We start from the raw sequence: 25,446 nt of genomic DNA on the forward strand, positions 1-25,446 counted from the left end.
ATCTACCATCACCCTCAGTCAGCGATCAGAGAGAAAACTGGATAACCAATTACAAAAAAACAGTTGGCAAACCATAAGATGGAAGCTTACTTAGAAGACCTTTATGCGAAACATGATCAAAAGCCTTTGAGATGACAAGAGCAACTGCTTGTGTTTCACCGAACTTTTCCATTGAATTAGTCCATAAATGGGTAACATAAGCCAGAATATCATCAGTGGATTGACATTGACGGAATCCATACTGGCAATCGTTGATCAGACAGAAGGTTTCTAGGTAGTTTAGGGGTTGGCGGTTAATTGATTTCTCCATTACTTTAAAAAGAGTAGCAGTAACTGCAATGGGACGATAATTGGATGGGAGGGATTTGTCACTCTTTTTAGGAACTGGCTGGATATGAGCAAATTTCCAAGATGAAGGAAAACACCTTTGGAATAAGAAAGTGAAAAAAGGTGGCAAAGAACAGGAGTAAGTCAGGAGCACAGGTTTTGAGAAGTGGAGAAATACCATCAGGACCTGCAGCTTTCTTAGCATCAAGGTTCATCAAAATCCTTCTGACATCCTTTTGATGGAAGACCACAGGAGGCATTGAATGGAGCGTGTTGGGAATGGTGGGAGGTGTTTTACTAAGATCATTAATACATGAGGTGGAAGAAAAATGGGATGCTAGGAAGTCAGCTTTATCCTTGACTGAAGTGATAACAGAACCATCTGATTTGGAGAGATGGCAGCAGAGATGGGCAAAAGTTGCAGCCAATAGCTTTGGTAAGAGACCAGAATGCTCGGCTACCATTAGGGCAAGAAGAAAGTTCTCTACTCTTAGCCTGTTCAAACTCTAGTTTGGACTGATTAATAACTGCTGCTTTACAATTGTTGCGAGCTTTGGTGTAGGCAGAAAATGAAACTGAAGAATTAGAAACAAGCCAATTACGATATGCAACATTCTTCTCTTGAACAGCCTTAGCATATTTATTGGAAACCAAGGTTTAGATAAAGGATGAGATTTTAAAGTGGAGTGTGGGATAAAGCTTTCCATTCCTGCAAGAATAATTTCACCGACACAATCTGAGCAAACGTTGACATCAGAAGTTTTGAAACAGTAATCCAACCAAGGAAAAGAAGAAAAGAAATCTTGCAGGTCATCCAATTTTGCATTCTTGTAATGCCAAACAATACAAGGTTGAGAATAGCCATGAGATAAAAGCTCCATTGGAGAAGAGACAATCACCAAGTTGTGATCTGAAGTGCCTAAAGGACCTCTCACTTCGACCTTGTACTTAGAAGGGTTGTTTGTGAGAAAAAGATCAAGCGTATTGGCTGTATGATTAGGATTGTCCGGAATTGTTGTGGGTAAATGAACAATCTGTGCTAGGTCATTAGTAATTGCAAAAGCCTCAGCATCTCGACCTGCTGGGTCGGTGTGACTAGAAAACAGAAGCCAGCTGGAGTTGTGAACTTTAAAATCACCAAGGAAAATTATCCCACTGCTAGGAAAGTTGGACTGGAGAAAGTCAAGTTGCAAAGAGAGGAAGTCAAAGAGCTCCAAGTGATTAGTTGAGTTGGGAGAACGGTAGAGACAACAGATGAATTTGACACAATGAGGTAGAGAGATTTAAACCAGAGAAGATCGAAAAGAGGAGATTCTAAATTACCAAGTCTCTGACAGGCAACATCGGAACAGACATATGCACAGGTACCACCTTTGAGGAGAAAGGAATCATACAGTGAATAATTTGGGCATCTGAGATGAGCAGTAGTTGAATCAACCAATAACTGAGATTCTGTCAGGAAAAAGTACATGTGGTTTGGCAGACTGCAAGTGGAAATGGACATCGTTGAGATTAGAATTGAGACCACATATATTTGTGAAATGAATTAGGAAGTGTTTGGGAGGTTTAGATCTTTTTGCAGATAAGCTTACTCTATTAGTTTGACAATTGATGGTGTATTCAATAGTAAGAAAAAGTGGGTGGGACAAGCTGTATGAAGTAATGAAATTTTTGGATATGGCACATAGTAAAAATATACCCAGATTCTTGACATAATATGGCCTCCACAATGTCCCGCACACATACTAATGAACCGCACACATACTACTCTGACTCCCTCCAGTCACTATCTGGCTGAGTAGAGGTAGTAAGATTATACACTAGTTGATCCAGAAGCCTCCTAGAGAGTTTCCAATAGGTTCGGTCCAGTATACTAACTAGCAGCCAGCCTGTGAACAACATTTTAAAGCTGTACCCTCGAAATGTAAGGAAGATTGGATCACACCATGATGTTCATCATAACCTCAAAAGTCATCAATCATACTGCGTGATGGAAGAGATGGGAGAAGGGTTGACCGGGACTTATCTCAAGATACTAAACATGGGTTCCACCACTTCAAGCCTCCAATAAGCAATGTGGTGGTATTGCATTGGTTGATGAGAGTCATCTTCCACCTAGTACTGCCTGGTAACACAGAGGGGCGGCATTCCTCCATATGGTGTGGGTGCCACACCTCGACCTCTGCTTACGTTGGTTCACACCTGGGTGGTCACCCATCATATGCTGTGCATGGAGGTTATACCCAGGATTACTAACAGTCCCACCATCGTGAAGATGAAAGCAGAGGATTTGGCTCTCACAGACCATCCGGACTTCTCCCAAATTGGGTCCACTTGACTTGAGTGTCACCCGAATATCAGTTCCATCAGCGTTTTAGACTCCCAGGTAGCAAGTACAGTTTGTCTGGCATATCTGAGAGAATGTCTGTGACAACCTGAGAAGACTCTAGATGTGTTATTACAATTAAAAGTGAACAAGGCACCCAGGGCTGATGGAACTATCCAATTATACCGAAAGAAGCAGAAAAAAATGTACGCAAACTTTTAGCTGTTATAAGATAATTCTTACGATTCGGATGATTTCACTATAGAGTGGCAATGTGCACACATCTCTCCTATTCAAAGGTGATTCAAAGGGTGTAATGAACCAATTACAAACCTATCAGACTGACTTTTGTGGCAGGGAATATTATGGAGTCCTTAGTTAAGGATGCAATAGAGGATCATAAGGAAATCACAACATGGCTTTGTTAAGGGACTAGAAGTGTTATCACAATTAAAAGTGAACAAGGCACCATCATGGCATTGAACAAGGCACCATCATGTCTCCCTAATCTAAATAGTCACAATGAGGTTTCAGTAAAGAAATGCTGGACGGACAGATGGACTTCGACATCGCCTACTTAGATTTGAGTAAAGCTTTGTCAGTTCTACATAAATGACCGTTGTATAAACTGAAGCAATGCAGCATTAAGGGCAAGTTACTACAAATTTCATGAGTATTTATAACTACTGCCTATGAGCTAGGGAGTAGTTATAAATGGAAACGACCCTTCATTGACTAATGTTATAAAGTTGAGTTCCAAAGGATCTGGTTCTTTGCCCATTACAGTTCCTAACACTGATTAGCTATATTGATGGGTTACTTCGGGTAGGAAGGTATTTCAAGTTAAACATTTAAGTTTGCTAATGATATAAAGATATGGAATGGCAACTAAAGACAATAATCAGGGAATACTGCTTCAATCAAGACTTGCATATGAAAAGTTATCTTAGTCCTTAAAAGCAATGTTTTACAAAATTGGGAGTAAGTATGCAATCTGATATGAGGTTTTCTCACCAGTGCAAGCAGGCTGCTAGGACTGGTCTTGGGGTTTTATAAATGGTACATAGAAACTTTGCCAGAAGAGAAAAGTAGGTGATTATCCCATTATATTAAGCAATGGTTAGTCTGCACCTTGAATAATGCATATAGGCTTTGAGATCCCACTTTAGGAAAGATGTGGACCTGTTGGAATGGGTACAAAGAAGAGCAACAAGACTGGGAGATTGATGAAGGGTACAAATGAGTTCTTATCAAGAGACTGGGTTTTGTAAGCTAGTGTTCAGAAATCAGGCATCTGTGGTATGATCTGAGTGAGGTGCTTAAGACCTTCAAAAGTTTGAGTAAATGAAATACTGAGGGAATTTTTACACTTAGTCACATAACATACACAAAGGAGCATAAATTAAACTAGGAGTCAATGCTTATACAGTAGATTGTCTAAAAGTTTTCCTATGATTAAACAGTGACTGAATGTTGGAATAAACTCTTATCCAGCCTTTGGGTAGGAGTTTATTTGGAAGTTCATCTAAATTTAAGGAGGGAATGGATATTGGATTGAAAGAAATATATAAATGAAATAGGGAAGGTGCAACTGGTTATTTTATTTATTTAGTTATTTAATTTTTTGCTTATTTTATTTTTTTTTTTTCAGCCGAAGTACATAAGCTTGTTTCCTTGCATCACTTTGCCAATACTAATACTGAATATATTCCACTGTCACCCAACAGGCAGGTGACAGTGGATTAAGAGCAACATAATACATTCAGCCGGTTTAAGTGTTGAGGCCTATCCCCAAGTTTAATACCTATAATTAACTTTAATATTTACTTTCATGCTTACCTTTAATATAAGAATAGATGCTCTGAGTCTACTAATTCGTGTTTCCTCATAGTTACTACCTGAAACAATATTTTCATTGCTACCAACAATACTTTTGTCCCCAACGTCTCTTTTCTTTGAATATTTCTCTAAGAGTTGTGCACGAAGCTGTCCAAGATGTAGAACCTTTTCTTTTTTTAACTGATTATGACTTTGAACCTCTTTAGAACACATCACATGGAGATGATTCACAAGGGTTAAAGGGTGAAGTTGAGACAAGGTTGGTGTAATAGTATCTATAAAACTAAAATTAAAGACAAAAATAAATCTTTATCATACAGATAATAAAAGATCATCTATATAAAAGATCTAATATAAATATACACTATATTGTAAAAAGTAAATGGACACCTACATGTTTCAAAAAACCTTATACTGATACAATGTTTAATACCATGTCATCTTATAGTTGACTTATGCACCTTATCCTCATCTGTGGAACCTGAACTAATTTTTTGAAAACATGGAAGAGAGCATTTTGGTCCATTCCAATTTCAATACAATAGTCAACTCAGTTACTGACTGCAATTGTGTGGCCTAACTGAGACAACACTTTGGTTCATATCAAAAGTGTTCAATGGGATTAAGTTCAAGAGTCTAAGCCAGAAGCTTTATTTTCTGTTGAAACAGAAAATAGCCCTTTCCACACTGCCATAATGAAGGATGAGCAGAATGTTCAGAATTTCAATGTACTGCATGACACTATATAATAACTTATGATAGAAGGTATATTCATATTTATATTCCCAAAAATAAGGAAAAAAGCTGTGTTAAGATTAATTCTCAAAAACCCCGAGAAACCGCCTACTGATCCCATATCGCATAGACCAGCGGTTCCCAACCTTTTTTTTTTTTTAACTCATGAACCCCTTTCAACATAATATTTTTTATTTTTTATTTATTTTATTTATTTTTTATCGCACACACCCCTTTCAACATAATATTTTTAATGCGAAACACTAAGCCTATATTCTCTGAAATCGTATAATTTTTCTGAATTTTTACTATAAAATATTTCCAGCACTACATTTTTATAAGCAACAATGCATAATAATAAAAATTATTATTAAGTATTATTTATACTTTGCTTTGTAAAGCAGTGATTATTCAGTCCAAACTAGATTTTGAACAGGCTAAGAGTAGAAAACTTACTTCTTGTCCAAACGGTAGCCGAGCATTCTGGTCTCTTGCCAAACCTATTGGCTGCAATTTTTGCCCACCTCTGTCAAAACCAGATGGTTCTGTTGCCACATCAGCCAAAGATAAAGCTGACCTGCTAGCATCCTATTTTTCTTCCAACTCATGTATTGATGATCTTGGTAAATCATCTCAAACCATTCCCAGTACACTCCATTCAATGCCTCCTATGGTCTTCTGTCAAAAGGATATCAGAACAATTTTGGATGAATCTGATGATAAGAAAGCTCCAGGTCCCTGATGGTATTTCTCCACTTGTTCTCAAAACCTGTACCCCTGAACCTACTCCTGTTTTGTGTCATCTTTTCTCACTTTCTTATTCCAAAGGCGTGTTTACCTTCTTGGAAATTTGCTCATATCCAGCAAGTTCCTAAAAAGGGTGACAAATCCCTTCCATCCAATTATCGTTCCATTGCGATTACTTCTACTCTTTCTAAATTAATGGAGAAATCAATTAACCACCAACTCTTAAACTATCTAGAAATCTTTCATCTGATCAATGATCGCCAGTGTAAATTCTGTCAATGTCATTCCACTGGTGATATTCTAGCTTACACTGCCCTACCATTAATTAACAGACACCCCTCCATGGATGGGGAATCAGGTCCTATGCATGCAACACGTCACAGAACCTGCTATAAATATGCACACTGGGCTTCGATCACACAATTGCAAAAGTGGACATGCAAGAATACACGTTCAACAGAATTACTTCAATAGTTCAACAGAATTGATCACCTCATCAAATGCTAGATGCCGATTAACATGGTGTAAGGAGCACAAATCCTGGACTGTAGAGCAGTGGAAAACAGTTCTATAGACAGATGAGTCCAGGTTCACACACTACCAGTCTGATAGCCATTCCTGGGTGTGGCAAATGCCAGAGGAACACTTCCTTCCTGATTGTATCCTCTCTACAATGAAGTTTGGTGGAGGCAGTGTCATGGTATGGGGCTCCTTTCATGGTTTGCCTTGGGTACATTAGTCATTATCGACAAAACCATGAATGCTGTGGACAATTATGCACTTCCAATATTATGGAACTTTGGGGAAGGCCTAATCCTTTATCAGGAAGACAACGCGCCATGCCATACTGCTCGGGTCGTAACAGAGTGGTTGGTTCAAGGAATGGGTGTGGAAAAGTTGGATTGGCCAGCCCAGAGTCTTGATCTGAACCCTATCGAGCATCTTTGAGATGTATTGGATCATTGGGTACGTGCACGTCAAGCTTGCACAAAGCTGGTGGCTGCGTTAAAGGCCGAGTGGAGGAACATATCACCTGACATTTATAAAATGCTGGTTGAGAGTATGCGACGAAGATTGAAGGCCATAATAAAAGCAAAAGGTTTCAGCACAAAATATTTAATGACACAATAAAAGCTCTTTTTTTTTTTTTTTTTTTTTTGTCTAAAGGCTGGTGTCCGGATATTAATGGTAGAGCAGTGTATGTTACCCATCTATGGACAAATTTAATGAAAAAGTTTGGTGAAACACAAGCCATTGCTCTTGACTTTTCAAAGGCTTTTGATCGTGTTTGGCATAAAGGCCTAAATAAAATTCCATCCTTTGGTTTGCCACTGTTCTTTGTAATTGGGTATCCAGTTTTCTCTCTCTGACCGCTCACTGCAGGTGATGGCAGACGGCTCTCAGTCTTCTAACTTCTCCAATGTTCAAGTTCGTATTTCCCCCACTTTTTTCCTCTTGTATATATTAATGACCTTCTTCCATTGACTGGAAATCCTATCCATAGTTTTGCTGACTATTGCACATTGCATTTCACCTTCTAGTTTGAGAAACCTTGCCCTGCTGAAACAGCTTCAACTTCTCAAGTATCCACTGCCAAATCCTTAAAAGCTAATCTCCAGTTAATTCTCCTGTGGGGAAAAGATAACTTAAAAAATTTCAATCCTTCTAAAACTCAGTCCTGCCTTATATCTTGCAAAAAGGATTCTTCTGCTCCTATGCTAATCTCCGATGATACTCTGATTTCTAGGCAAGATCTTGGGGATTACCCTGATTTCTAATCTCTCTTGGCATAAAGCACATTACAAATATTGTATTCTCTGCACCCAAAAATCTGGGTTTGCTCTTTCGTTTTTGGCATTACTTTTCTTCTAAACAGTTATTGACTCTGTAGAAATCGCAAATCCAGTCTACCATGGAATATTGTTCCCACGTCTGGAGCAGTAACCCCCCCCCCCCAAACCTCCTCTCAGGCTTCTAGATTCCATTCAAAAGAGGGCAGTTAGGTTAATTAATGTCTCATCTATAACAGAATCTCTCCATTCTCTGTCTCATAGACACAAATTTCTGTTTCTGCTGCATGCCTTTTCTATAGATACTTGCATGGGCACTGTTCTGAATTGGCTTCTATAATTCCCACTCTCTCTCTCTCTCTCTCTCTCTCTCAAAGAAGTCCAAACACCAATCAACATCCTTTTGCTGCAACCAGTCAACATCCTTTTACTGTGCAAGTTAAAACTCAGAGAACCAACTTTTCTTCTTAGTCATTTATTCATTCAACTTCTGCTTTCTGGAACAACCTTCCTTCATACGTATTTCCTGAAAATTACAATCTACAAAAGTTCAATTCTAATGTCAAAAAGTATCTTCTTTCATCTTTTCAACCCTGAATCCATGAATGGTACTAAGTACTATATGTTCTTAAAAAAAAAGAAAAGTACCTATACATAACAATGGTCCTTGAGAATGAAAAAAAATTTAGTATGGAAAACATTTATTTAACATGATATACTATAAGATAGTAAACTAATTATAAGGAATTTTGGGATATGTGGGTTCTTTCTTTGGCAATTCTTTACTTTTTATTTAATTTTAATTCACTTTATTGTGTATTATTAGTTATATTTTATAATTTACAATAATATATCTATGTAAATCTAAGCAGAAGCCATTACTGAATTTTTAGTGCGAACCCCAAGGGGTTTGTGAACCACTTGTTGGGAATCGCTGATATAGACCAATGGCCCTACTCCCTGCACTAGGAAAAATATATGAAAGACTAATATATAGAAGATTATCTCAATAATACATGGAAGCAGGTTTACACTGCAACGATCAGTTTGATTTTAAGCAGGGTAACTCTATGGAGTATGCCATGCACCACCTTCTGACAACAGTTAAAAACTCAGAGGAGAAATATATGCTGGCAATCTCTATTGATTTTGCTGGGGCATTTGACTGACTCTGGTGGCCTAAAGTCCATATGAGACTCCTCCAGGCAAATGCCCCACTAAACCTGTATAAGGTAATAAACAGCTACCTTACAGACAGAAGTATCTCAGTATGCACAAGGTTCCAGGAATTGACACGCCCTATGAATAGTCTGCCTGCAGGATTCAATCCTTTGCCCTTTTTTTCTGGAAAATTGTTCTGATGAATTTCGGGCCTTGGATCTGGGCCCCATGGAAAGCCTGGCCTTTGCAGATGACATGATTTTCCTTGTAAAAGGTAACATGCGAGTGGTTCTAAAGCAAAGATCAAATGCCACCCTCTTGCAGCTGTAGGAGTGGGCACAAATGCACATGCTCAAAAATATCACATGAAAAAACCAAACAAATACTTCTAAAAGGCAATTTGAACATAAGAAGATGTCCACAAATTAAGATTAACACAACTACTATAAAAATAGTTACAGAACTAAAATATCTTGGAGTGGTCGTTGGTTCAAAATTAACTTTTTAATCCCCATTTGACCTACTTGGCGAAGAAAGTGAGAAATTATGCAGGTATGATTATTAGGATCACTCGATCAGACTAGGGGCTCAAAATAAAGATCCTGGCAATCATATACCATGCAATGTTCCTACCTGTTATCACCTATGGAGCCAATGCATGGTTCACCCCCTTGGCCATAGTAAGAAACAGGAATAAATTAGAATCGATACAAAGGACAATACTTCTCACCATTACCAGAGCATGTTGAGTGAGCACACATGCACTATATTTGCTGGCCGGAGCTCTCCCACTTTACCTGGAAGAGCCAAGAGAGAGAGGCTTATATTATAGACTGAAAAAGGGCATACCCACAGAATTTCTGGGTATAGTCCTTGATACAGCCAACACCTTCAATGATGAAAGAAAAAGAATAGCCACAAAGCTCCATGAGCTATGGCAAACAAAATGGGAGCAGGAAACCAGAGGTCTACTTACCAAAAGGTTTCTGCCACAGGTGGTAAATGTCAGCCCAAAGCCGCCTAAATGCCCGTGGACTTTTTACAACATTCATATTGACAGGTCACAGCTCCCTAAAGACAAAATTAACCTCCTTAGGGGTGACTAATGACCCAAATTGCACCTGTGGCAAGAGTGAAGACTGGGCACACATTCTATATGAATGTATAATTTATGACATCCCCAGAACACTAGCAAGGCTTTTGTGGATTTATTGGATGATTGTTTTCTACATCAGCATGTTCAGGAGGCAACTAGAGGGAGGAATACTCTTGATTTGATTATCAGCAGTGATTCTGCATGCATTAAGAATCTGCAGATAAATGAACCACTAGGTGGCAGTGATCACAGTGTGCTGAAGTGGGATTTACTCAAAGAGGTAACTACCATTAGGGGTAAAGGGAAGGGTTATTGCTTTCGTAAAGGCGACTACGATGGACAGACAGTATTTAAATTCTATACAGTGGGACCAACTGATGATGTTACCAACAGCAAATTCAAAATGGGAAGCATTCAAAGAACTTATCTTGGAAGCTACTAGCCTTTACATACCAACTAAGAAATATTGTTCAAGGTTTAGGCCTAAATGGATGTCAGATGAACTGATGAGGCATATGGCAGAGAAGAAACATGCATGGGATACATACAAATTAACACATGACACAGAAGCCTATGATAGATACAAGTTGATATGCAACCAAGTTACAAAGGAGGTTAGGCAGGCGAAGGCAGATTACGAGAAATCCTTGGCAAGGGATGCAAAGAAAAACAGCAAAGAGTTCTTTACTTATCTAAACTCTAGAAGGAAGGGGATGAATCAGATTGGTCCACTTGATATTGATGGGTCAACTGTTGATGATCCTGCTCAGGTAGCTAACAAACCAAATGAATATTTTGCATCGACATTCACACATGAGGAGTTATTCAGCGAGGGGAATGCCAGAGGTGTATTCAACTCTAGCAGTACAGCTACAGAATCTTGAAATAACTGCGAGGAAAGTGGAGGAGAAACTGTTGAAGATAAACACAAGAAAGGCACCCGGGGTGGATGGGATCTATCCAGTTATATTAAAGGAGGCAGCAAAGGAAGTAAGCAAACCCTTAGCCATAATTATGAGAGCTTCCTTGGACTCAGGGGAGGTACCCGTAGACTGGAAATGTGCAAATGTGACCCCAATTCACAAAGGAGGATCAAAGGCTGACACAAGTAATTATAGACCTGTGAGCTTAACTTCTGTTCCAGGAAAATTAATGGAGGCACTGGTTAAAGAAGCACTGCAGGATCATTTAGACAAGACTTCAGTTATAGCTCGGACACAGCATGGTTTTGTTAAGGGGAAGTCTTGCCTGACCAATTTGATTGGATACTATGATGCAGTCACAAAAGAACTGGATGCAGGGAATAGCTTTGATATTATATACTTGGATCTTAGAAAGGCTTTTGATACTGTTGCACATGGAAGACTGCTACACAAATTGGAGCAGTGTGACATTGGAGGCAAATTGCTGCTATGCATAAAGGGGTGGTTGAGGGGGAGAAGACAGAGAGTGGTAATCAATGGACACTGCTCATCGTGGACTAATGTTATTAGTGGAGTCCCTCAGGGCTCAGTGTTGGGTCCATTATTGTTTTCTGTATTTATAAATGATATTGATGATGGTATATCAAGCTTAATGTCCAAGTTTGCAGACGATACAAAGGTTGGCAGGATTGTCAAGGACACTACTGACACTATGCTGCTGCAACAGAATCTGGAAAGGTTGAGCAGATGGGCTGAGAGGTGGCAAATGAAGTTTAACATTGACAAATGTAAAGTACTACACATAGGAAACAGCAACCCCAGAGCAATGTATCAACACTGTGGCACTACACTGACAGTGGTAGAGAATGAAAGGGACTTGGGGGTGGTTGTGCAGACAGATATGAAGTTCTCTGAGCAGTGCAGACGGGCTGCAAGAGTAGCTCAAGGAGTATTGTCAATGATATACAGGAATTTTTCCAGCAGGGATAAGGAGGTGATTATTCCCTTGTATAAAGCAATGGTCAGGCCACACCTAGAGTACTGTATACAGGTCTGGAGGCCTCATTTCAAGAAGGATGTAGAGCTGCTGGAACGAGTACAGAGAAGGTCAACAAGATTAGTGAATGGAACAAAGGGGTGCTCTTACAAAGAAAGGCTTAAGTTTTGCAAATTACAGTGTCTGGAGACTAGGCACCAGCGAGGTGATCTGATAGAGGTGTATAAAGCCTTGAATGATTTGAGCATGCTCAATGCTGATGGGATTCTTCCTCTAGCTTAGAATAATCACCTGAGAGGGCATAAATTCAAATTGAGGAAAGACAGATGTAGGATAGACGTGCAGAAATTTGCCTTTAGCCAGCGGGTGGTTGGTTGGTGGAACAGACTTCCATCCCTTGTAGTGGAGGTTGATAGCCTAAACAAGTTTAAGGTTCAGCTGGACAGGTATTTTGAACGAACAGAGGGGTGAAGTGGAAGTGGGGTTTTTTTTTTTTTTTTTTGGCTGATGCTGCATAAGCTTGCTTTCTTGCATCAAATGCCTCTACTAATGCTAATAATGCTAATTTCTCTGGAACGTAACCCCCGCAAATAGTGGGGGTTTACTGTACTAGTATTCTAAGCTTAATATCTGTGCTAAGTCAATTTACAGCATCTTAACCCTGGATGGTCACCTTGAAGTCTCTGAATACACACTCTTAGAGCTATAGATAATTCATAATTTTTCATAATCACAATTCATATTTTTTTTTTTTTTTTTTTTGCAGCTGAACAAATCATATTATGATAAACATGTCTGTTATTTAATGAAAGTGGTCAAAACGATTCTAATTTACAAAGGGCACTGTTAATGTTACATTTATTTATTAATTTTAATTTTACAGAAAATAATAAATCAACTTTGTGCACAAACTGCAAACAAACTACAATTACAAAAACTTAACTGTACACTATTTTGATATATCAATAAGATGCACTATCATTCAAGCAACAATCTGTTCGCATGAAAGATGAACACCAGTGAGGCAGAGGAAATACTGGTCCCCTTTTTACTTTTCACATCGTGTTATTTATTTTACTACGGTACCGAATGGGCAGTAATTGGACTATTACAATTGTATGGGGGGAAAAATGCATTTTCATCCTCACACCACATGTAATTTCTTAAACAGATGTAAGAATAAATGGGGAAAGGAATACTGTGATGGCAACGATTACATAAATAAAAGTGAACAAAGAAAGAAAGAAAGATATATGGGATGCATCATTAATACCAGAAGGAGGGGACATACTTTTCAGATAACACTGGTCAGCATCAATTTCCTCCCTGAAATAATTTCGATATATTTTCGAAGAAAATAGGTTCAAAAACTCAGAAATGTCCTTAAAAAGTTCTCATTGCCCTCAGTTTTCAAATATCATAGGTTAATGACAAAAAACCAAGACCTGTAGTTAGTTTAATCTTTTCCATCTATTTTATCTATTTATTTTCTTTATTTTTTTTTCTAGAAAATTTCCGAATTTCTAGAGCATTCGGGAGCTTTCTACAACATTCAACGATGTTCTGGAATGTTCTAGAATATTTGTTATGTGCAAAAGAAAGGTCGGGATGTTTCTGGAGGTTTCTAGAGCTTTCAACAGAGTAATCTAGAAACTTCTCTAGTGGTATATATACAAGTGGGTTTCGCACCAAACAAGCATTTTTGTATTTCAAAAATTGTATGTGTTTCAGAGAGCGAGTGGTGAACAAAGTGAGCAAGTGCTTTAATGAATTAGTTTTTGTAAACAAGTGGTTTGTGCATTAGTGTAAATCATGAACTGTGCTTAAAATAGAAATAAAAACCTCTACAATTTTTTAATTGTGTTCTTATGTGCACGTACCTCAACTGTACATGAAAATATGTTGCGTTCTTGTTGAAATAAGCCTGATAGCTTTTGATACATTTGTGGAGGAGTGGTATTAAAATCGCAGCGGAATACACTGTCACAATGTGTGAGAAGAGCCTATGAACTCTATTTTTTTGGATGTAAGGTGAGAGATCAAGATAAAGTATGGGCTCCAATGATTTCCTGCAGCTTATGTTCGGGAAATAAACAGGCTGGCTTAGTGGTAGTCATAAATCAACTTTTTGCTGTTCTGTTGATATGGCAGGCACCTCGAGACCACATAAATGATTGTTACTTCTGCATGACCAATATTTCTGGTTTTCCTGGGAAGTCCAACCATAAAGTAGAGTATCTCAACATACCTTCTGCTCTAAGGCCGGTTCCTCAAGATGATACAATGCCAGTGCTAAAGCCTCCGGAAACGTGACTCTGATTCAGGATCAGAAAAGGAGTTGCCAGAAGATGCAGAACCCAGAACGAGAACAGATCCAGACTTTTCACCTCTTGATACCGCAAAGATGCATATAATCACTCAGGCAGAACTGAAATATTTGGTTAGAGATTTGGACCTCTCCAAAACCAAGGCTCAATTACTAGGATCATGGCTTCAGCAATGGAATCTTATTGAAAAGTGTGTCAAGGTGTCTCTTTACAGAAAGAAGCAATCTAACATAACAACCTATTACTCCATGGATGGTGCTTTGGTTTATCATATCAATGTCCAGAAATTAATGAAAGAGTTACATCTGGATCATAAAGAATGTAATGTGTACCTATCTAAAGTTACCACATTACGTTCTTCAATACATCAAGGAGTAATGACCTTGGTCAGTGGATGAGGCATATTTGATCAAAGAGCTGTTTCAACTTTCAAACAGTAACATAACATTTTATGATTCGGGAGTACTTTTCCGTGAAAATTTTTCTTTTCTTTTTTTTTACTTTGAAATTCATTCGTATGACCTTTCTCACCACTTCAAACCTCTTCTTTAAATAGACTCTCACTGTTCTACCAATCTAGTTAAACATTTACTCAAAGGGAGCCAATGAATACAACTTTTTTCACTTGTGGCATACATTAATTGAAATCATTTCAATTTATTTTTATTTTCAACATTTCTTTCCAGAGAGTTGCAAATATCAACCAAATATTCAACTAAATATTTTTCATTAATTAAGCTCCTTATTAGAATATAAATCATAATCATGTGTTTCAAATACAAATGATTCAATCTCGTAATAATAATAATAAAAAAAAGCAGTTTTGTAGCATGGCAAAACTGGTTTGCCATGCTACTGGCACTTGTTTTATTTATTTTTATTTTGATATATTTATATGTATATATATTTTTTCTCCCAAAATATGTATATATTTATATCTGTGCTTAATACACACATAATAAGCATAAATACATATGCAGGCCCAAGTTTGAAATACTCAATGGATTTATAAACTGGAAAATGTAAGAGACATCATTTCAAGTTTATATTTTATGTATACAAAGTTTTTTTGAATATTTTCAGTACATTTAATTTTTTTTTTTTAATAAAAAACCTAAATTATACATTTTTAGATATTCAAATTTTTCACTGAAAAATTCGAAATAATCCTTCATAACAGGTTAGGGAAAACTGCACAATAACTGGACATCATAGAGATTTTTAATGTCAAACATAATGAATCACAATCAAGTGCAAAATTTTCCAGTATGGTGACAAAGTACAGTCCTCTTCTGTGCAAACTACAAATTCTATGCCCCTTGCAAGGTTCATTGATAGGTCCACCCCCCCATGCTCTCTGTTAACCATGCCACACAATGCATCCACTCCCTCCAACCCCACAGTAGCAGACCTGCCAATATGGTAGCTTACCACTTCTTCCATAGTCAAAATATACAGGGTCATCAAGAAAAGACAACAGTTTCAAAATGCTTAAATTTTTTTTTTTTTTGATATATTGAGCTGGCATCAATGAGTTCAGCAACGTTAAAGACACAGGAGTTTTTACCATTTAGTGATGCTTTCTAGCAGAAAGATGGAGTACATTACTGAGCAGCATGTGTTTAACGAATAAAGGGTTGTGAGTTTAAAGAGATATTTGGTTACAGAAAGGTTCAAAATTATTCAACAGTAATGAGGTTAGTAATGAATTTCGAATAGTCTCGTCCTGTGGGATAAAAAACAAAAAGTGTGTTGTTGGAAGAAAGAATCATATGTAAAGAAATCTGAAAGTATCGCATATGTATGGGAAGCAATTATTTGCAGCAAAAGTAATCTTGTGACTAATAAATTAACAGTAGCCGCTGGCAGATGTGTAAGTGTTTCTTGCACTGCTTCTATTGGAATGAGCAGCAGCCTGGAAAAAAAAGGTGTGGGGGGTTTTCAGAGACTGCTGGGAGTCATTGGGGAACAGGTGCATGTATACTTAGGTGTACACCAATGCTAGGAGTTTGGAAAATAAATTTGATGAATTTGAGGTGTTGGTCAGAAAATCAAAGGCAGATATTGTTGGAATATCAGAGACATGGTGTCAGACAGATATAAGGAATGCAGAATTAGAATTAGGGGGAGTACAATGTGTACAGGAAGTATAGACAGGATAAAAAGGGAGGAGGGGTTATGCTATTAGTTAAGAAACACATAAAATCTAAGGAAATGCAGCCAGTTGACATGGGTGGACAGTGCAGTGTCAAGTCAGTTTGGTGTGACATAAGCACTGGAAAAGCAAAATTGAGAGCACGAGTGTGTTATAGGCCAAAGGACTCTGATGAGTATAATGATCAACTGTACAGAGAAATAGAGTGGGCGAGTAAATCAGATTTTCTTATAATGGGGGATTTTAATTTCCCAGATACTGACTGGAACATGTCAGTATCTGGGAAATTAAATGTGTGAATAACCACTTGCTAGTGGCTATTCACACACTAGCAAGGCTTTTGTGGATTAATTGGATGATTGTTTTCTACAGCAGCATGTTCGGGAGGCAACTAGAGGGAGTAATACTCTTGATCTGCTTATAAGTAGTGATTCTTCATGCATTAAGAATCTGCAGATAAAGGAACCGCTAGGTGGCAGTGATCACAGTGTGCTGAAGCGGGATTTACTCAAAGAGGTAACTACCATCAGGGGTAAAGGGAATGGATTTTTCTTTCATAAAGGTGACCACGGTGGTCTGAGATAGTTTTTACATTCTATACAGTGGGATCAACTGATGATATTACCAACAACAAATTCAAAATGGGAAGTATTCAAAGAATTAATCTTGGAAGCTACAAGGCTTTTCATACCAACTAAGAAATACTGTCCAAGGTTTAGGCCTACATGGATGTCAGATGAACTAATGAGACTCGTGGCATAGAAGAAAAATGCATGGGATATATATAAATTAACAGGCGACACAGAAGCCTATGGAAGATATAAGCTGGTCTGTAATCAAGTCACAAAGGAGGTTAGGTAGTCAAAAGCAGATTACAAGAAATCTTTGGCAAAGGATGCAAAGGAAAACAGCAAAGAGTTCTTTACCTATGTAAACTCTAGAAGGAAAGGGATGAATCAGATTGGTCCACTGAATATCAATGGTTCAACTGTTGATGACCCTGCACAGATGGCTAACAAACTAAATGAGTATTCTGCATCTACATTCACCCATGAGGAGTTATTCAGGAAGGGGAAGGCCAGAGGTGACAAACTCTGGCAGTGAGCTAGATGATTTTGTAATAACTGAAAGGAAAGTGGAGAAGAAATTTTTGAAGATAAACAAAAAAAAGGCACCTGGGGTGGATGGGATCTATCCAATTATATTAAAGGAGGCAGCAAAGGAAGTGAGCAAACCCTTAGCCATAATTATGAGAGCTTCTTTGGACTCATGGTAGGTACCCATGGACTGGAGATGTGCAAATGTGACCCCAATTCACAAAGGAGGATCAAAGGGCGACACACGTAATTATAGACCTGTTACTTTAACTTCTGATCCAGGAAAATTAATGGAGGCACAGGTTAAAGAAGCAGTGCAGGATCACCTAGACAAGACCTCAGTTATAGCTCAGACACAGCATAGTTTTGTTAAGGAAAAGTCTTGCCTGACCAATTTGATTGGATACTATGATGTGGTCACAAAGGAACTGGATGCAGGGAATAACTTTATTATATTATTTTTTCGGATCTTAGAAAGGCTTTTGATACTGTTGCACATGGAAGACTGCTGAACACATTGGAGCAGTGTAGCATTGGAGGCAAATTGCTGTTATGGATAAAGGGGTGGCTGAGGGGGAGAAGACAGAGAGTGGTAATCAATGGATACTGCTCATCGTGGAATAATGTTATTAGTGGAGTCCCTCAGTGTTGGGTCCATTGTTGTTTTCTGTATATATAAATGATATTGATGATGGTATATCAAGCTTAATGTCCAAGTTTGCAGATGATATGAAGGTTGGCAGGGTTGTTAAGGACACTAACGACAGTATGCTGCTACAACAGGATCTAGAAAAGTTGAGCAGATGGGCTGAGAGGTGGCAAATGAAGTTTAACGTTGACCAATGTAAAGATGTGCTTATGGGAATCAGTAACCCCAGAGTGACATATCAACTCTGTGGTACTACACTGACAGTGGTAGAGAAGAAAAGGACCTGGGGGTGGTTGTGCAGGCAGATATGAAGTTTTCTGAGCAGTGCAGACAGTCTGCAAGAGTAGCTCATAGTGTCTTGCCAATGATATACAGGAATTTTTCTAGCAGGGATAAGGAGGTTATTATCCCCTTGTATAAGGCAATGGTCAGGCCACACCTTGAGTACTGTATACAGGTCTGGAGGCCTCATTTTAAGAAGAATGTAGAGCTGTTGGAATGAGTACAGAGAAGGGCAAGAAGATTAGTGAATGGAACAAAGGGTTGCTCTTACGAAGAAAGGCTTACGTTTTGCAAATTACAGTGTCTGGAGACTAGGCACCGGCGAGGTGATCTGATTGAGGTGTATAAAGTCTTGAATGGTTTGAGCATGCTCAATGCTGATGGGATTCTTCCTCTTGCTCAGAATAATCACCTGAGAGTGCATAAATTCAAATTGAGGAAAGACAGATGTAGGATAGATGTGCGGAAGTTTGCCTTTAGCCAGTGGACAGTTGGGTGATGGAACAGACTTCCACCCTTTGTTGTGGAAGTTTTTTTTTTTTATGTGAACCCCAAACACAAGAGGTATTAGAACCTATAGTACTTAGTACCGTGCTTGGGTTGGAGGTTGAGAAGACGAAAGAAGATATTTGTTGACATTCGACTTGAACTTCTGTAGATTGTAATTTTCAGGAAATACGTATGAAGGAAGGTTGTTCCAGAAAACGGCAGGTGAATGAGTAAATGAGAAAGATGAAAAGTTCGTTCTGTGGGTTTGAAATTGGACAGTAAATGGATGTTGGCTGGTGGCAGCATGTGTTTGGACTGTTTTGAAAGAGAGAGCAGGAATTATAGAAGCAAATTCAGAAGAACAGTGCCCAGGGAAGTATCTGTAGAAGAGGCATGCAGTAGAAACAGTATGTCTATGAGAAAGCGAGTGGAGAGACTCTGTTAGAGATGAATCATTAATTAACCTAACTGCCCTCTTCTGAATGGAATCAAGAAGCCTGAGAGAGGTTTTGGGGGCACCAACCCAGATGTGGGAACAATATTCCATGGCAGGGCGGATTTGCGATTTATACAGAGTGAGCAGCTGTTTGGAAGAAAAGTAACGCCGAGAGTGAAAGAGAAAACCAAGTTTTTTAGATGCAGAGGAAGCAATATTTGTAATGTGCTTGTGCCAAGAGAGATTAGAAGTCAGGGTAATCCCCAAAAGAGATATATCATTTTGCCTAGAAATCGGAGTGTCACTAAAGATAAGCATAGGAGCAGAAGAATCCTTTTGTGAGATATAAGACAAGACTAAGTTTTAGAAGGTTTGAAATCAACTAAGTTGTCTTTGCCCCACTGGAGAATTACCTGAAGATTGGCATTTAAGGAATTGGTAGCAGATTTTCGAGAAGTTGAAGCTGATTGAACAGGACAAGGTTTCTCAAAATGGAAAGTGGAATGCAATGTGCTGTCATCGGCAAAACTATGGATAGCATTTCCAGTCAATGGAAGAAGGTCATTAATATACAAGAGGAAAAGAGTGGGGGAAAGAACTGAACCTTGGTGGACACCGGCATTAGTGGAAAAGTTAGAAGACAGAGAGCCATGTACCATCACCCTCAGTGAGCGATCAGAGAGAAAACTGGATAACCAATTACTAAAAACAGTTGGCAAACCATAAGATGGAAGCTTGTTTAGAAGACCTTTATGCCAAACATGATCAAAAGCCTTTGAGATGTCAAGAGCAACTGCTTGTGTTTCACTGAACCTCTCCATTGAATTAGTCCATAAATGGGTAACATAAGCCAGAATATCACCAGTGGATCGACACTGACGGAATCCATACTGGCGATCGTTGATCAGACGGAAGGTTTCTAGCTTAATTTCTAGTTTAATTACTAAAAACAGTTGGCAAACCATAAGATGGAAGCTTGTTTAGAAGACCTTTATGCCAAACACAATCAAAAGCTTTTGAGATGTCAAGAGCAACTACTTGTGTTTCACTGAACCTTTCCATTGAATTAGTCCATAAATGGGTAACATAAGCCAGAATATCACCACTGGATCGACACTGACGGAATCCATACTGGCGATCGTTGATCAGACGGAAGGTTTCTAGCTTAATTTCTAGTTTAAGGCTGAACTGGACAGGTATTTGGAATGAATGGAGGGGTGAAATGAGAGTGGTTGAGTGGTTTTTTTAAATTTTTTTGGCTAATGCTGCATAAGCTTGTTTTCTTGCATCATATGTCTCTACTAATTCTAATGCTAATAATACTAGAAAAAAAAAAAAAACACATAGGTTGCTTACGAATCCCGTTGGTGAACACATTAGAAATAAACAATGTTTAAACATCAACTTTAATAAAGTACACTATACCATGTCCTTAATACATAAGTACATAATAGGTGTACCTACACCATCCAATATGATCCAAAACATTAGAATAATTGCCATCAGCCTAAACATGTTCTCAGCATAGACAAGAAATGCACAGATGAAACTAAATTATTCAAAGAACCAACTCTCAACTGTGGAAAGAATAAAAATGAAGTTTTAAGTATTGTCTCAGGTTGTAACTTATGTTATATACTAGCTGTGTCATGTAGTCACATGGAAAAAACATCAATCGCTTTTAGATCAGATGAGTATTGCAGTTGTACACTGGATCCAGTGTGTCTAATCAACCAATGATGCTTGTGAACTGCTGCTCAAAACAAGAAGATACTTTGTCATTTCAGAACATGCAAACTCCAATAACATAAACACCATTACTTGCAAAACTCAATTCTCATCAGTGTTCAAATTCTCAAGCAATTCATGTAGTCCAACCAGTTCTCTTCTACATTACCAACCTGCATTTTAACACTGCATTTGGGGTGAACTTTACCTGATGAAATGCAGATTATCTACTGGCCAAAAATATATTTGTAAAATAATAAGAGAAGCTTACCTCAATATAATATGTAGAACACTTCCATGATACTCTCCAGCAATTAAAACGAAAAAATTGAAAATCTTACATTACAGTAAAAAATAATAAAAAATCAATTGAACACAATTAAAAATGAATCCAATGCAATTAAAAATTAAATAAATTAATTAAAAGAAATTTAAAGAAAAAATATCAATGTAGAACGTATTGAGCATTACCAGCTGGTTCATACAACACTGGTGTGCAAAATTTAAGGACCAGTCAGGTTTTCACCTGTAGCTTCTCATAGGAGTGGCCTGGATATGGGAAAAGCATACCAAAGGAACCTTGTGAGGCATAGAAATGAAGGAAACAACACCGATAAACAACAGAAACGAAACGGTACAGAGGGACTTTATTCAAAAATGGCAACATAGCACATGCCATGATACAGATGCATAAGATGGAACAAAGACGAAACATTAATACACTGATAAAAATATACACTGCCAAAGATGGAACAAAGGGAAGAGGTGGTCCTCAGTCGGAGATATGGCCACCTCTAATGTCAATGCAGGCTTTGCACCGCCTGTCCATACTTAGAACAATGTTGTTGATAAGTTCTTGCAGTAACATCGTCCATTCCTCTGTCAGCGCCATCTTCAGCTAGTGAACATTTTCTGGTGGGTGTGGACGTGCCGCTAAGCATCTCCCCAGCGTGTCCCATATGTGTTCGATGGGATTTAGATCAATGGAACGGGCAGGCCAATCCATATGAACAATGTCCTCACTTTCCAAAAGCATATCGACAGCTGCAGTGCGATGGCGTGTGGCGTTATCATCCATAAACATGAACTCGGAGCCAATGGCACCTCGGTACAGATGCACATGGGGAAGGATTATCTCATGTACAGTAGCATGCACCAGTAACAGTACCACCTTCCACTATCTGGAGTGGTGTACATCCATCCATCCAAGATAACGCCTCCTCAGACGAGAACACCTCGACCTCCATATCAATCCCTTTCAGTGATGTTTGCAGGGTGATACCGTGTGCCAAATCCTTGCCAGATTAGCTGACGTCCAGAATCACTACTGTGACTGAATCTACTCTCATCAGTAAAGAGTACCTTAAATAAAGATTTTGTGGTTGTAACCTTCACAAATAGTGTTGGTCCTTAAGTTTTGAACACCAGTGTATCAAACTGGCCAAAAATGTAGAAATTGTGCATGTTAAGCACCCACTGTACATTAAAGTCATCTCAGTCTATAGCATAATGAAGAGAAAGTCTGGATAGTCAACCAAAGGCATACAGCATGGTTTGTATGCCTTTGGTTGAAGCAATTCAGCAATGGTGTCAGTTCAGTGTTATGTAAAAACACAGACGATCTAAAGCAATGCAACAAACTTACGGTTTAACATAGTTAACTCAAAAGTAATGAAAAAATAAATAACCTACCTTTTAAAGCTCTCTAACATCAAAGGAGAAACAGACACATGGATATCTCCTTTTAATTTTATAACTAAAGCAACTTTAGATGTATTCAATATTCCTCCATTAGTCTTATCTTCTTCATCTATAAAACAAAATGTAATTGTATGCCATTTAAAGTAAAACAGAATGTCTCACTAAAATTAAACAGCAGAAATTAATATTTTAAATGTGTGTAAAAAGCTAAACATGTATTCTGTATGGTTTTGATGGCATTAGCTTGAAATATTCCTGTTCTGGAATTTGAAAAAGTATGGCACAGGAGAAAATGAAAGATAAGCTTATACAGAGTTAAAAAAAAATAATATTTGCTATAGTTAATTATTGCAATACCATTCCATTAAGAATTTAAGTATCCATTTCTGCTCTCAGTTTGAACTTAAGAGGAAAAATAAGCCTGCTATAAAGGAAGCATAAAATTATTTTACTTTTACATAATTAATATGATAAAAATTAAGCTTTTGTATCAAAGATTTTTTTCTTGATCTGCACAGATTCCTTGCATATCTTTTGCTCATCAGCAAATTACTTGGGCATAACCAAAACTTCTGAAAAATAATTAAAATTAAAGATATTGAAATGGGATATACTTCAACAGAAGATGTACAAAAATATTGCTGATGCTACTTGGGAAATGGTAATTCTTTCAGGAGCTCCTAGTGGGGAAATGGAAATACAGAGGACAAAAATTTTTATCCCAGCTTAATTTTCAAGAGACAGACTTGGGACTTGTGGTTGGGTCAATCACATAGTAATAGTATACTGCTGAAATGAGTATATGACTGCTTCTTATACAAACATGCTAAAGATGTCACATGAGCAAATAATATTCTACACTTCATTTTTAACAAAGATTCTTTCAGAGAACTTTTGCATTAGTGAACCTTAAGTAGGTAGTGAATGCAGTATATTAATGTGACAGTTATCTGAAGGGATTACTGCTGCAAAGGGTAAAGGGAAGAGGTTAATTTTTGCATGGAACATTATGATGGCCTTAGACAGTATTCAATTTCTATTCAATAAGAACAGAGGCCAAATCTAACAAATACTAATAGTAAATGGGAACATTCCAAGAAGTAAATATAGTAAAATCCCATTAAAACAAATACCATTTTAACAAAAACTTCATTATAACAAATACAATTTTAACAAAAATTTCATTATAACAAAAATATTTCTAGGTCCAGCTGACTTCCCTTATTATTAGCAATTTGTATGTCTTGTTTGAATGAAATAGTTTCTTAAAAAAATTCAGCACAACAAATTATTTTCAAAGTCAACATATATCTAAAATGCACTGGTTTACAACAGAAAAAAAACCTGAAAATTATGAATAACACCATGTAGCTCATAGAGGTTACAAAGTGAACTAAAATGGAAGTTTTAAAAGATGCAGAAAAAGAATTCATCATTATACTTTCTACTATGCAGATATGACAATGAATAATTATTTACAATCATATTTATTAATTGGCTATTTTATTAAGTACACCTACCCTTTTCATGAAATAGAACACTCCTTCAATAACAGCATCGCTTGTTTGTGGTGCACAGGTGGGCAGGTGCACAGATATGTAGGGATGCTGTATGCATGCAATTCAGTGTGAGAATGGGCAAGACAAATGATTTATTAAGTGACTCTGGTATAGTAGTCAAGGTATAAGTATCTCAGAAATCGCAACCCTACTAGGAGTTCCACATATGACCTTGTCTCTGGTGTATAGAGTAGTTCAATAACCAAATAACATTCAACAGCAATTCTGCAGTCAGAAACAGCTCTTTAGGTGAAAAGCTAAGAGAAACTAACAAGACTTGTGCAGGTTAACAGAAAAGCTATAATCAGTCATATAAAAATCCAGTACAAAAGTGGTAACCAAAGAAGCACTTCAAAATGCACAACTTATTCCTAATCACAGATGGGTATCGCTGCCAAAGACTGAACTGAATTCCACTCCTGTTAAAAAAAATATATCAGTAGATTCAAGAAACCAATACTGAACAATGGAAGAATGGAGAGACATCACTTGGTCTGATAAATCCCAGTTCTGCTGTTTCGTGCCGATGGAGAACAGAATATTGCAATAGAAGCACAAGTCCAAGGACACATTCTTCTGAGTGCCAATAATGCAAGCTGATGGTTGCAGTGTAATAGTATAGAGATTGTTTTTTCATTATGCACAATGTGCCCTTGGATACCCAATTACACTGACTGGCAACTTTATTAAGTACATCTACCCTTAACTGGCATTAATACAAAGTATTAATGCCAGTTAAGGGTATATGTACTTATTAAAATTTGCATATTAATATATGAAAAGTAACAAAAAATTGTATTTACTGTTCCAAATTTCTGAATGTGGGTAATTTTCATACATAAAATATGCTTTCAAAATTACACTCTCTGAATAAAATATTTTTATTTTTGTAATACAAATAATATTTTGTCACTTTATTTATTATCAATTTTAAAGTTGATATTTAAGTAAAATAAAGAAGAAATTACTACTTAAAAATAAAAAATTAGTGTTTACCATTAAATATATATCACCTCTTATTTTAGCATTTTGAAGTCTTTGTAGTTTCTACACCATTTAAGAATTACACAATTTGTACAGCA

General features: G+C 37.5%; 1 protein-coding gene across 1 annotated transcript in view; it reads right to left on the reverse strand.

The window, feature by feature from the left end:
• tweek (transmembrane protein KIAA1109 homolog tweek) overlaps positions 1-25,446 on the reverse strand; it is an 806,203-nt gene that overhangs the window by 571,480 nt on the left and 209,277 nt on the right. Inside the window, 2 exon segments of the mRNA XM_090388226.1 lie at positions 4,493-4,775; positions 22,797-22,914. Coding sequence (XP_090244352.1) covers positions 4,493-4,775; positions 22,797-22,914 — 401 coding nt within the window.

The sequence above is a fragment of the Mastigoproctus giganteus genome, chromosome 2, assembly GCF_048544385.1.
Source record: "Mastigoproctus giganteus isolate SK-2022 chromosome 2, ASM4854438v1, whole genome shotgun sequence".
Taxonomy (NCBI): Eukaryota; Metazoa; Arthropoda; class Arachnida; order Uropygi; family Thelyphonidae; genus Mastigoproctus; species Mastigoproctus giganteus.